General features: G+C 42.1%; 1 protein-coding gene across 4 annotated transcripts in view; it reads left to right on the top strand.

The window, feature by feature from the left end:
• Positions 1-14,403, top strand: part of cux2b (cut-like homeobox 2b) — a 133,081-nt gene that overhangs the window by 104,413 nt on the left and 14,265 nt on the right. For 2 of the 4 annotated variants that reach the window (XM_032577826.1, XM_032577829.1), the window contains exons 5-15: positions 3,843-3,980; positions 4,144-4,318; positions 6,527-6,609; positions 6,994-7,060; positions 9,022-9,070; positions 9,701-9,805; positions 10,982-11,173; positions 11,262-11,320; positions 11,396-11,444; positions 11,678-11,777; positions 12,754-13,383. In XM_032577826.1, the coding sequence (XP_032433717.1) occupies positions 3,843-3,980; positions 4,144-4,318; positions 6,527-6,609; positions 6,994-7,060; positions 9,022-9,070; positions 9,701-9,805; positions 10,982-11,173; positions 11,262-11,320; positions 11,396-11,444; positions 11,678-11,777; positions 12,754-13,383 (1,647 nt within the window). The remainder of the gene's footprint in view (positions 1-3,842; positions 3,981-4,143; positions 4,319-6,526; positions 6,610-6,993; positions 7,061-9,021; positions 9,071-9,700; positions 9,806-10,981; positions 11,174-11,261; positions 11,321-11,395; positions 11,445-11,677; positions 11,778-12,753; positions 13,384-14,403) is intronic. The other 2 variants (XM_032577828.1, XM_032577827.1) reach the window with 2 other exon arrangements.

Raw genomic sequence — 14,403 nt, 5'->3', positions numbered from 1 at the left:
TAGCTGGCCTAAGAAGAACACTGACATGGTGGGAAGGTTGTTACTACAACCAGGGAGAGAACTAAAACATGCTGGATGCCGGCCCTCCAGGACCCACTTTGGGCACCCCTGATTTACGGCTCCACATTCTTAGCAGCATTTCTTTGCACATCTACAGTGGGACACTTCTGTCTGTTGTTCCTGGCAAAATGACTCATTTAGCAAATTTTCATCTAACTTAACCCTGCTTTAAATTTTCCACAACTTTTTCCCTGACCTGGCTTCTTTGGTTATTGGTCTTCATGATTCTGTACTGAACGCAGGAAGGTTGACCTGACTGTAACTGAGACTGAAGATGTTATTTTTCTTTTAACAAGCAGAAAATATGTCCTTAGTCTGAAAATATTTGTTTGCTTCTCGTCTTTTCTCTTTAACGCTCTTCTATTCATGACAGAAGAAGGAGACAAAGAGAGGGGAAAGTTCCTGTGTATCTGACTCCAGATAATAAAGAAGTGTTAAACGACTCCATCTGACTTTACAAGATGCAGTTAAAGAAGGGAAGAAAATGATAAACCATAATGTTCTGCTGCCCGGAGTAAGAGGGCTGAGGCACTGCTAGCTCAGGAAGAGAAACTAAAGGGAAGAAAGTGGAGATGATTTTAATTTTTGGCTTTTGATTCTTCTTCCTTTAATTAATTTATAATCTAGATGAAACAAATGGAAGTAAAAAAAAACTTGAGATGGTGAGAAAACTGCTAAAAGTCACAGAGGCTATTCACTTTTCTGACAGGGGTTTTTCTGTTAGTTTCTATATGATTTAAATAAGAAAACAATTGAAGCCAAACTTTTAAAAATCTACTTGTTAATACATTCTGACCCTTTAAGATTATGATCTGATTGGAACTTATGGGATAGAAATTTTAGAGATCTTTACTAAATTTAAAATGTAGCTCTTATAATAGCGCTGCTTTGCATTTAGTGCTTTCTTGATAAAAAAAACAAAACAAAATCATTTCTAAGATCCGGTTCTTGTGATAATGTCATTATGAAAGGTCAGGTAGAGAAACAGAGAGCAGTCAGTCAGTTGTACGTGTTGCAAACAACCAGTTTTAAATCGGAGCTGAGTCCCTTAGAAACCAACAAAAATAACACATTACATATCATGTGATTTATTGCCTGTAAAAGGGCAATATTATGTGTTTTTTTTTGTGTACTGTTTTACTGGGAAGTAGCTCCTATAATGAGTTCAGCTGATGCTCAGTTCCAGCAGGTGGTTGCTAATTGCTGCTGGCTAGTCTGAAGGAGCTGAATAAGTGAGTCTCAGGAGAGAGATGCTCTGTGAGGCAGAAGCTCAGAAACTTGAACGCTGCAGCTCTGAGGAGGAGCTGTGCCTCGAAGGCGGGGCTAGGTTCACCCAGGTGTTTTACACAGCTGAATGGTTGCTGTGGAAAGTAAACTATTTCTCAAACATGCATGAAATAATCAAGGCAACACAGGTATGTTTGTGATGAGAGAATAACAACAGATGTAACGCTTAAAAAATTCGATTTTACATAATACTGCCAGTGAAACTAGTACGTTTTCTTCAAAATTAAGGAATTATTGACTTAAAAAGAAGTCTTGCATCTTGCTAAGAAGTTACTTCTCAGTTAGTTTCCTCTCACTTCAAGTGTATTAGGATATTTCCACTAAAATCTAGACCAAAAATACTTGGTATAAGATCCAGTGTTTTTTTTTTTTTTTTTGGTGTTGCAATTGAAAAATCAATAAAAACAAATAAACAAACAGAAACAAACAGATGTGCTTAAATTTAATGTTGGATTTTTGAAAAGTTTTCAGTGTGAGAATGACTCTTAAACACCAGATTAAACGTAATCATCACTTCTGTATGTTGGTAATAATTAGCAGTGGACAGGAAGATGAGCAGCTTTCTTTCTCTGATTATTCTTGGTGGGTTTACCGCCGGCGCTTTCCCAACAGCAGCTTCTTATTGTCTCCGTCAATTAGCAGATGCGGTTCTCCGGCGTTAGAGGCAGCCTTCCTGGGCGCTCTCTCACCAACTGTAGATCCCGGGCCCTTGGAGAGCCTCCCCGCTGCTCTGCTTTGATGGGGGGGGGGGTTCATTTTTGTATACAGACTTAAGTTATATCCCTTCATTTTAAATTAGACTTTACTTCCCTCCGCCCTCCTTCGCCGCTGATTGATAATCCCGGCTTGTCCGATGCGTGAGAGATCCCTTACCGTAATCTCTGTCCTTTGATCATTAAAAGTTGAAAGGATATAAGGGGGGGGGAAAAGCGGCTGATAAAGTGATTTCTGTGACAGAGGGGTCGATGATATAGCCACGCTTTAAGTCATCCTGTTTGTCTTGGAAGGTTCTGTGCTCTTAATAGTGACGTCCCCTGTGACTGACGCAATAGCTTCGCGGTTGCTGTAACAATGAATGCAGACGATGTTTGACTGTAAACGGTCCTGGGAAGCAAAAAACAAAAGGAAAAAAAAAAATCATCAATTAAATGGTCCAAATTGTATCGTCTGATGAAAAGGCAGATGTGGCGCGGTGCAACGCGCGGCCGGGATTTCAACACAATTGCACCGCCGCTGAGGATCTGGTTCTTTATTTATTTTTTTTTTAGGCCAGCCAGACGCAGAGTTTTTGCATTCTCTCTGTGGCATCTGGCGAAGTTTAAACGTTTGTGGCTCCCAACTTCTTATGAAAAAAGTCACTTCAGTCGGTGCCCGCACCGAAGGAACGGGATCCAATTGGGTTCCGCACAGAAGTCTTTAAGATGAGCCGGATGAAAGCGGTGGCAGAAAAAAGTTTGTGCAGCAAAGCAGCAATTTTTTTTTTCTTCTTTTTTTCCCTCCTCTTTTAGAGTTTTGAAGGGCTGCGGTGTGTGTAGCTGTGTGTGTGTTTGGGTGCACGTCTGCCTGTGCGTGTGGCTCTACCCCCCCACTCACCCACCACCACCACCACCACACACACACACACACACACCTCCCTTCTTGTCAAGGAGCTCCCCTGAGCTTCCCTCTCTGTGCTTTGGCACTAGAAGTCACCTCCTTTGGTGTTCGGCAGGCAGGTACACAACAGGAGCAGCTCTCTCTCTCTCTGAGCTGTTGAACTTTTCGGGAGGGGAAGAAAGGGGAAGGGGAAGATTAAAAACAGCCCTGTGATGTGGAGTGCCGAGCTGCCTCCTGAGAATTCCTGGCATAATAATTTAAATGATCAAATGATACAGAGGAGACTTGTTAGCTGAGAAACAGCCTCCTAGTTGGCCCCATGGGCCCCGTGCTGCTGCACATGCATTGCAAAACAGCTCCTCTGTTGTGCTAAAGAATCTCCCTCTCTCTCTCTCTCTCTTTCTCTTTTTTAACCCCCTTTTCAGGAGCATACTTTTTTTTCCTTTCCACACTTTACCTAGGTGTATATTTGGCACTTAAGCCCCCCTCCCCGTCACATATTTATTGTAATGTTTTCGTCAACTTTGCCATTCATCGGTGCGCCGGAAAGCTCATTAGATTTGATCTTTTTTTTTTCCTGCTTCTTTTTTTTTTTTTTTTTTTGCGCTCACGTGGGTCTGAGCGGCACTCGCGTCATTAGGGTCCAGCCTGTGAGATTTTCAAAGGCAAACTGAGTGAGGAAAACTCCAAGAGTCACTCATTTGGAAACAAGTCTCTGTGGAATAGTCGGAACTGTGAGGCAGAAAAACTCTGTAATGTGCTTTACAGGCAGCGCATGCCTTAAAACAGCTATTTAGCTTTTTTTTTTTTGAAAAGCAACATTGTATGTCTATTATGTGAGCCTCAGTAGTTCTTTTTGCAGTGATTTGTTTTCTTTTCTTCTTCTTTTTTTGCCACAGATCCGGCTCCTTTGCTGGAGGCCTCCCAGTCCCTGGAGGAAAGGCTGCAGCAGCTTCAGAGTTCGGCCCCAGACAGCGAGGCCCTGGTGCGCGAGATCAGGCACTGGAGGAAACACCTGGAGTGCCTTGAAAAGACAGGTCAGTCCACAATCATCCCCCATGAAGCCACAATCCCTACACAACACGTCTGCAGAGAGAAGCTGCGGCTCTGAGGTTCTGCCGGAAAATCTGGAAACGTTTGAAAATAGGAAAGGGCTTTTGAAGATTTTCTTCCTTTTTTTTTTTTTTTTTTTTCAAAAAGTAGCTCTCTGTACGTCTCCAGAGCCCACAGAGGACGGCTCAGCGGCTCCTGCTGCGCCAGAGGAGGCCTCAGAATCCGGCTCTCCGGCCTCACTGATGACCCCGAACAGCACGCCGGCCCCCGAGGCCCCGGGGTCCCCACAGCAGAACCACCAGGACCAAACGGACGACCGACGGTGAGAGTCACAAGCAAAATCCATTCTTTTCAAAAGTATTTATATCCACTAATTTAACAATATACACTTTTTTGAGATTTGCATGTTATTCCCTCATCAAAAACGTACCAGGAGTGTTGGTTTGATTCTTTCATACGTTTGAGAAATACTTTAATGTTCTGTGGCAACCATTTAGCTGTGAAAAACACCTGGGTGGACCAAGCTTAGTAACTTGGTCCAAGGAGCTGCTAGCTCCTTGAGACTAGCCAGCAGCAATTAGCAAACATCTGCTGGAACTTCACATCTGCTGAACTCATTAAGAGCTACTTCTCGGTGAAACGCTGGTAAAACTTTGTTAAAGGGTTAATAGAGGAGCCATGTTGTGACAACTTCCCGAAGGGGGAGTTTCATAAAGAACAGGAGCTTCTTAAATAGACAGAGGCCCAATTTCAAAGTGTTATTAAGGAAGTCAAATTTCATTTGAATCATATTTGATATATATTGCATTCTTGCAACAACTAAAACCTGATTTTACTATGAAGTTGTACTATGTGCCTGTAAGACACATAGTACTTGCCCGAAAAATATCTGAAAAGTGTGGTGTGCATGTGTATCCAGTATATCTTAGTCAATACTTTGAAGAAGTTTTTTTTTTGTTTTTTTTTGCTGCAATTAGAGGTGGAAATCTTTTCTTGTTTTTCTCTAGCTTTATTCATCTGGAGAACTGTTACGCAGTCTTTGCAAAATTTCTCTTTTCACAGTTTCTCAATTAGATTTAGGCGTGCACTTTAAGTAGACATGAATATACTTACATTTTTTTCTGTCAATTTATATAATGTCACAATAAATTTTGTCTCAAGGCACTTTACAAAAAAGTAATTTCAATTCAATCACACATGAATTCCTACTAATCCTAGTTATCAAAAAGTTCATTAAGTTGTAACAATACGAGATAAAAGTTATAGTGAGATGGGAATAAAGTCATATCACAATAAAATTTAAATACATGAATAAAGTTGTATTACCAGAAAAAAGCTGTAATAATACAGGAGAAAAATCATAATAATACTAGAATAAGGTCATAATGTTATAAGAATAAAGTTGTAATAATATGAGAAAAGTTATAATATGCAAACAAAGTCATATTATTAGAAAATAATATGACTATATTATATTATTCTCATAATAATACAAGAAAAAATACTAATGGTACTAGAATTAAGTCATATTACAATAAAGTCTAAATAATACGAGATTAAAATCATAATACCTGAATAAAGTAGCAATGACACAAGCAAAAATTCATATGACAATAAAGTCAAAATAACACGAGACTGAAGTCATAATGTCACCTGAATATTGTTGCAATATCAGCAGAATGGAGTTTTAATTTCACGACAACACAAACAATTATGAAAAATAAAATAAGGAATGTTGAGCATCTGCTTAATCTTTTAACACGTCAGCATCAAATTGTTATAAGTAGCAGGTTTTTGAAACTATTGAGCAACGACTGAGTTTATTTAGAAGAAAGAAATACTTTCTTGTAAATAAAGTGAGTTGGTCACATCAGAGCTTGATAATTATTAAAGTTTTGCTCTCATTAGGACAACGTTTTCCTAGGAAGTGTACGACGTCTTGTAACATTGTCTTTATTGTATTAATATTACACAAACACACTCACCACACTTTACAAATTTCATTTGTAAAAGATAATTTAAAAAAACGAGCTTTTCCTTTTCGCCTTATATTTCTGTGCTACATTGTGTTGGGCTGGCACACAACATTTCCAGTTTAATAAAAAGAAATGAGGAAAATTCCAGTGAAATGTTGATGTTTTGGCCTTCATAAGCCTTTGCACGGCGTCGATCCCCATTCACCGATGCTCATTTTGCTGCAGGATTTTGCGCAACAACAACAGCAGACCATTAGAAGCGATGCAAATCTGCATGCAGAATCTGAGCAGCCTGTCTCTGTAAAACCTACAGTTAGTCAGAGCTGCGTTTCAACCAACGGCGCTTCCAATGCGGCTCCGAACGCTTCCGATTCCATTTTCACCCCGTCTCTCTTTTTGTTGTGAACTCCGCCGCACATGCCCTCGCTAAGTGGGAGGAGGTTGGCATTTACATTTTTCTTCTTTTTTTTTTTTTTTCCAGCCCCGAGCCCTTTATTGTAGCTTTAAATGTGTGCCCGTGATGTAGAGAAGGAACTGACAGTTTGTTCTCGTAGGGAGGAGGAGGAGGAGGGCGCTGATGTTAGTTTGGCTGACAGACTATCAGAGGCCGAGGAGAAGATCAAAGTTCTGCATTCATGTAAGTCGTTTAAACACTGGCATGTACTGTAGCTGCTGGATTTAATTTCAGCTTATTAAAAAGACACTTCATTTAGAATTGCAGTATGGTGCCCCCTGCTAAACCCCTCTGCCTCCACCCCCATCCCGCTGGTGCTACTTACATTAATGACTGTTAAAACAGGCTTTATTTTTAAAGGCAGGGGGACTGGATTTCTCACTAGGTAGAGAGGCATAATCTCATCTGTAAACTCTTTGACTGCTTCACGACTCTTTGTGTCGCAGTTTCGCAGGAAAAATGGCCTCAAATCAGACCAGTAAATCAAGCCGTCGTGTTGCTTTAAGGTCAAAGTTTGTGTGTTTTCTAAAAGTTAATATCTCACTTCCTGCGGTTTGTCTCTCCCAGCATTGAACGCTGCGCAGACAGAGCTGCTGGAGCTGCGCTGTAAATACAACCAGGAGATGGCAAACAAGTAAGAATCTCTCATGTTTTCATGTTCTTCCCAAAAAACAAAAAAAAAAAAACAAACCCTGCTCTCCCCACATACACACACACGCAGGCACACGCCTCCACCTCTTGCAGACAGGATGCCATGAAATCCCTCCTCCCCTCTCCGGTGTTGAGCATTTTAAGCCTGCGTAGAGTCACGTCTGGCGTGAAGCTGAGGAACGCCGCGGCGAAGGCTGGGAGTGACTCAGCCGCTGACACAGGTCGATTCCACAGCCTCTGTGTTTGCCTTCTCCGGCAGCTGGGCCCTGACAGCCCTCAAGAAGAATTGCTCCATTTAAAGATTGCTTCAGAAAACACTCTACCTTGTCCCGGTCTTTGAGCGCAATGTATCCACCGCGCGGCCGAAATGAATCTGAGCTCGTATGAAGGATGTCGATAGACATTCAAAGTAAACACTCCTTTGTTTGGGTTTGTGCTCCAGAGCACAGGCGGCCCCGCCGCTAATGGATTTTCTCCCGGGCTTAATCCATGGCGCAATTGAACTGATGTTTCTGGAGTCGCCGCCATCTATTTTGTCGGACCGGACACATTTCCAGTTTGACGCTCGGCCTCAGCGGGCAGCGGGGAAGTTTGAGGGTGGGTCTCCGTAACGCGGTTTGTCACACGCGCTCTGATCGCGTTCCTATAGGCTGAGAACGATCACACAGTTCCAGTCACTTATCCTGTTCATGACACAGGCCTTTATTATTCTTAATGGCAGCTCCCTCTTTGTCGATGATGACGACTATTTGTCTACCTCACCTTCAGTGACTGAGGTGGCACTTCATATAAAGCGCCTCTCTTAATGCACAAGCTCCTTTTTGACCTGTCACTAGCTGCGTTTCTATTACAAATATTCTGCTAATGTCAAGAAAACACAAATTCACAACTGCGGTGTTGAAATGACAGAAATAAAATTAAAATCACATGTGGGTAAGCTTGTTCATGCAGTAAGTCATTAAAATCATGGCAGCGACAGATGTAAACAGTTACATGACATTATAACTGGCTCTATACAGCCACAGAGCTAGGGTTCATCAGCCATCACAGCCGCCGTCGGCGTCTTATTCAGGAATTGGAGCGACAAGAACCTTAAACTTGGGAGCGGCTACATATGTGGCGATTTCACAGAAGAACTTTGGATTCAGCACATACAAATAACACCATTTTTTTTCCCTCCATAACCAAACACAGACATAAAAGTGGGAGTAAAAATTTTTACATAACTGGCCGTTAGCAAAAAGTCCTAAAAACCAGTGGGACACTGACTAAACTGCATGAAAATCATCACGTATGGAAGAGTTTGGTTTGGTTTGGTTTGAAAACAAAACCAAACCAGGTTTGCATTCTGTACGAGTCTAAAATGAAATAATGTATGTTGAGCTGAACAGTGTAAAACGATGATTGGTAAGTCAGGTGTAGAAGGTTGTAGTTACACATTACAGCGTCATCTGCATAACGTGTGACGCTTGTGATTAATTATCATTAGGTCGTTTACCTGAATGTGTAAACAAAGTTTCATTTGATAACATTTGAAAAGTAAGCATTGAGAGTGTTAAGAGGAAAATTGCACACATCTACAAAATGCAAGTACATGTAATTTTCTTTTCCTTTTTGTTAAACCTTTACTGTACCAGGAAGTCACCTTTGAGATTCCCAATCCCTAGAAGGTTAGTTTATCATTCCTGTGGTAGACTCCTTTAGTCGAAACTGAATTCCTCTGAACGTTCACGGTTCCGGGTGCAAAGCTTGTTCTGTTTTCCCCAAACAATGCATGAAAACACTAAAAACGGGGATTTCCTTTGAGGTTTGACATCTCCTGAGGCAGGAACGTCTATTGTGGAGCGTTAGACTTTCCTCCCGGAGGTTTAGCGAACGCTGGCGCTTTGTGTTCGGCGGTGACTCTTTAATCCACTTGTTCTGCCGTGTTTGTGTGTGTTCCAGGAAAGCCGAAGTCGACGCCATCGTGGCGAATCTGGAGAAAGCGAACCAGGTGAGTACAGTCTGTCTGTGTACTGTTCCCCTGATTGAGAAGCTTCTTCGTTAAGGTAATCACTCCTGTAATCAAGCCCCAGCTTTAATTAGACACACTCAGCCCAATCGCCCCGTTCACGCCGCCTCCCCCTCCCCTGAGTGTGTGATTAGTGAGCATAAACTGGAGGCCCAGTTGGTGGGCACACCACGGCAGAGAACGGGAGACCTGCGAGTAGCGATTGATGCCACACAGCTGAACACTGGGGTTCTGGGTTATCTCATTCCCTTGATTACTTCCCATCCCGGCGATACTTCTTTCTTTTTCTCCTCTCCTTTATTCTCTCTCTTTCTCTCTCTGCTGCTTTCTCTGCCAGCAGCTCCCAGATAAATGTTCTCAAAATGAATCATTAATTAGCAGGCCGGGTGTGACAGAGCAGGTAAACAGTTTGGGGAATAAAGTGGGCTGACTAAACAGCCCCCTCAGCAGAATAAACCCGTGGCTGCACCCGCCTGCTCCGGCCCCGCGCGCGCTCCCCGTCCTCTGAATCCCCATGCTTTTGATTTATGTGCCTCCGCTCGCCTTGATCATGTCATTAGCCAATTGATGTGGCAGGCGTGTAAAAACGGGCGATGCCGTTTCTGTACGCAGAGAGCAGAAATGGCTCAGAGGGAAGTGGAGCGGCTAAAGGAGCAACTAGCCAGCGGGCCGGCCGCAGTGGCAGGGAGCTGCCATCCAGCAGAGGGCGCTACCAGGGTAAGCGTGGCGTGAAAAGGTTTAATGCGGTATATTTTCAGCTCAGCTACTTTTATTGACAGATATAGCTGCGGGTTGTTTTAATGCTTAAAGAATCAAAATACTTCCAGAGTAATAAAACCCAAACACACATTCATCTTTTATATGCCCCATAATGCAGCAAAAAAAAAATCTACAGAGAACTGGTCCTGCTGTCAGAGAATATCTTTTAGTTTCATGCCTTTATAGTTTAATGTGATTGCTGTGTGTTCACTAGTTTGAATACATGACATGCAGCTTATTTTAAACTTTATCCCATTTTATTAAGAATCCATATCTTCGATCAATAAGACATAAGGTGTGCTACATCTATAAGTGCAAATTCTTCTAATTCTTATAAAAATCTTCATAAATAGAGCAAATATTCCTGTTTTTGTAATTATTTTAATCATGGGTGTTCTGATGAGAGTTTTTTGGACCCAAACAGTCCCCTCCAGGATTTTCTAACTATTTTTGTGATTCAAGTCAGACTTTGTGGAGCTACTTTAGGAATATTTGCAATGAACTTTGTGATTTTTGTTTATCATTAAACACCTTCCAAAATCTATGCATACAACCAAAAAGCAAGCAGACTGGACACAAACATTTTTATTCTTCAATTTTTGTTACTCGCCATATCGATCCCAGACTTTAACTTGACATCAAGGCTTTATCATGGAATAGCTTTATCATTGTCATTAATTTTCCTTATTCAACACACACAGCTTCTTCCATAACTTCCCGTCTTGCTAGCGAGGTTATGTGCAGTTTGATTTAGCACCAGGCTAACATTAGCACGTTTCCTCTCTGTTTTGATATGACTTGTTGATAAGTTGACTTGGAATGTTTTTCCAGTTAATCGTGCCACAAAGTGTGGAAAAAGTTATTTTATTGCGTCATAAACGAAGCGCTATGTTTTGAGCATTCCTGAATTTAAAAGTTAACGTTCCTGATGCTCTCTGCACATTTTCACAATAAAGACATGTTTAGTCAAATTTTTTCAGTTAGCTTACATCAGTTACCTAAAAATTAGACCAAGACTTGGACTTTATTCCTCGGGTGCACCTGAAGAACCCAGCAGTACTTTCTGTTATTCAGCTTATTTGCTTCCTCAAATGAGACTTGAAGTCTGTTGTCTTTGTCACGATGCCTACGAAGGACAAGAAGGAGAAGAGCGAGCTGCTGTCAGCCCAGGTGGAGGCCGCCTTGCTGGCCAAAGATCGCGAAATCCTTCGGCTTCTTGAAAACATTCAGCGGCTGCAGTTCACACTGCAGGAAGTCCAAGAGACTTCGTCCAACCAGATCCTGGAGCTGGAGCGCCAGCTGGCGTACAAGACGGAGGCTATCGAGGTGAGACGCGACAGGACACAGCGCACACAGTTTTGTTGAAAATAACCAGTCGCTTCTTATTATAAATATATATTTTTTTGCGACTCAGAGATTAGAGGCTAAACTGCAGTCACAGATGGACTACGAGGAGATTAAAACTGAGCTCAGGTAAAAAAATAAATAACTAAATAGTGGTATCTGTCCCATATAGATCCAATTAAAATCAATTTTCTCTCTCTGTAGCATCCTAAAGGTTATGAAGCTGGCTTCGGCAAACGGCAGCTCGTCCCAGGTATGGGAGCTCCAGCTCACACAGCACTTTGCATATTAAAAATCCTCCATTTACAAAATGAGATGTCTGCTTTCTTCTTAATCATCTGTTAGTGTTTGGGAAGAGAAAATAGCCACTGCAGAGCTATTGAACGCTTCATTGATCCATCACCCATTATAAGGATATCGACAGCCACTGCTATTGATTAATCAGAAATTAACAAGGTTGGTGTGTGTGTGTGTGTATTTTTATAGGATTCTGCCAAGGCTGCAGAGGCTCTTTTGTTAGATAAAGATGTCTTTCTTCCATCTCACAAGTACATGGGAGATAAAACCCGACTATTGCACAGCAATGGTAAGCTTCACTTCCTGTCTGCTGCTAGAGTTCAGTGCTGTGAAAACATTACATATCCTCTTCCAGATTTCTTCTTTCTGCACTTTTGTCACACTTTATATGTTTCAAAAATGTAAAAAGAAAAGCAATATATTGAAGCAAAGATAATCTCATTAGTGGGCGACATTCTTAGCGCTGTCAATCAACCTGGTGTACACACTACTCACACCCTCCTCCTTGTTCTTTGCTTTGCAACAGCTGGTTCACAACAGCAGTGCCAGCTGTGAATGCTAAAGCTAGTTAGCATAGCCACCGATAACCACGGATAAACAGTTTTTCTGTAACGTTAGCTTCTTTCTCCACCAGGTCGGGATTCTCTTGTTAGAGATTTTTAATCTTAATGGGAGTTTTCAGGTGAAATGAAGCTTATTGAAATAATGAATGACCATTAGCACCTTGAGCAGCTCATACACGAGCTTGATTGACAGTCCTAAAACCCTCCTCCCGTATCTGATTGGTTGTTTTTGACTGGGAGTGGTGTGTTTCTGCAGATGGCAGTAGAACCACAGGGAAAAGACAGAGGAACCCCATTTTTCACAGATTATTTGTCTAAAGTTATGCTGTTGTGACACAGTGACAATTGTACGAAAAAAACAAACATGTTGTTTATAAAAGTTACAAACTACAACTTTAATGAAAGACGGAAATCATCTGAAAACTGCTTTTCTATTTTCTGAGGTTTCTTGGCCTGCTGCCTTTTATTGAGTTTAGTGCAGAACATTGTGGACATTTGAGAACTTTGACACCATCTTAAAACTTAAAAAAAAAGAAAAGAAAAGAAGAGGTGTTCAGGCTCAGCTGATTCTGGTGTCAGTTTTTAGAATAAATTTCTGCAAGATGTAGTTTGAATCTGCCAGGCGAGAAGGAAGGTCATTGATATTCCTTACCACCTGTTATCACATCGAGAGCAACGAGACTCTGTTTTTCCTCTGATCAGACGATGACCGCTCGGACAACACAGGGAAGGAGGCGAGCAGGCCGCCCGGCTCCCATTCCTCCTCATCCCAGGCAGAGAGCCGTGCCTCCCCCAGCCCCGGCCCCCCAACCCTGAACGGGTCGTCCTCGGGCCACGACCTCCCCCGTCCCTTCTCGGCGTCGCCGTGCTCCGGAGACAGGATGTCAGGAGACCACATCCTCCACAAGCAGCTCCTCTCCCCACACTTCAAGAAGGAAGGCGTCATGGCTTTCCCCACCGCCCTCTATGCAGCGAAGGTTGCGCTCATGTCGGCCTCGCAAGGGTCCGCGGGCGCCGGCGGTATGGACGCCGGCCTGCCCAGCGACCAATCGGAAAGCGGCAGCTCGACGGCGGGCGACGAGGACCAGCTGGACACGGCGGAGATCGCCTTCCAGGTGAAAGAGCAGCTGTTGAAGCACAACATCGGCCAGCGAGTGTTTGGCCACTATGTGCTGGGCCTGTCCCAGGGGTCGGTCAGCGAAATCCTGGCCAGACCCAAACCCTGGAGGAAGTTGACAGTGAAGGGCAAAGAACCTTTTATCAAAATGAAACAGTTCCTCTCTGATGAGCAGAACATCCTGGCTCTGAGGACCATCCAGGTCCGGCAGAGAGGTGAGTGGAAAACACTGTGGCGCGAGGTTCTGTTCAGATATACTCTGTTTGGCTGCAGTTGACACTAAATGCCTCTTGTAATAACTTGTGCTTTGTACTTTTCAGAGATATTCTTATTGTTATATATGCGTGTATTGTTTGTCGTTATGGTTTCTCAGTTCTGTGGGGTTTTTTTAGATTTTTTTTCTCTCTTCATGGAGGTGTATATGCAGACTTCGATTGTGTTATCTTGTGCTATCATCTCATCCTTCTTTCTCTCTTTTACTCTAATCTCTTTCTTTCTCTTTAAACCTTTTCTCTGAACTTTCTCCCTTTCTTTTCTCCTTTTCTTTTCCATCTCCTTGTCCTTTGTATTTGAAATAAATCCAAAGCAATTTCCAATAAAATTTTGTTAAAGTTCAAGTGGAGCGTCATGGCAAAAGATGTAATGCTCAACTTGTAAAAGTAAATCTGTTGAGCCACAATATCTGCGTTTACATCATAAATGTTCACTAAAGTCAAAAAACTTAAATTGTGTAATTGAGGTGTTTAATTCCTTTAAATACAAAACGCAATTAAAATCACATGAGAATAAGTTTGTTCACGAGTAAGACTTTTAAAAACATGTCACTCCCTGATTATTCAACTACTTCCTGTCGTCTTCTTTGTAGTTTGTGCCAGTGGCAACATCTTGGTGTTGATAGTGTGACTGGTGTGATGCTAAAGAAGTGCTTGTGTTGCTATTTTGCTAAATAAGCCAATTTTGACATGGAAAAAAAGAAGAAAGTAAATTCATCCAAGAACAAAAACTTTTATCAAAAAACTTGAGTTTTTTCAAAATTGGCACATTTCCTTTAAGGAGATTAATTTTACAAATGTCCAATTGTGCAAATATAGTCAATAGAAAAGCAGATATTGCTGGACAGGACACACATAAAAACAACTGTATAAATAGAAAACATGCAATGCCTTGTGAAAGTACCCCCACGCCTTATTTCTGTGTATTGTGCCATCCTTAGAGCTGGTGCCTATCTCCAGCAG

This window comes from Xiphophorus hellerii, chromosome 12, assembly GCF_003331165.1.
Source record: "Xiphophorus hellerii strain 12219 chromosome 12, Xiphophorus_hellerii-4.1, whole genome shotgun sequence".
NCBI classification, from domain to species: Eukaryota; Metazoa; Chordata; class Actinopteri; order Cyprinodontiformes; family Poeciliidae; genus Xiphophorus; species Xiphophorus hellerii.
This window is presented reverse-complemented; position numbering and strand designations above follow the sequence as displayed.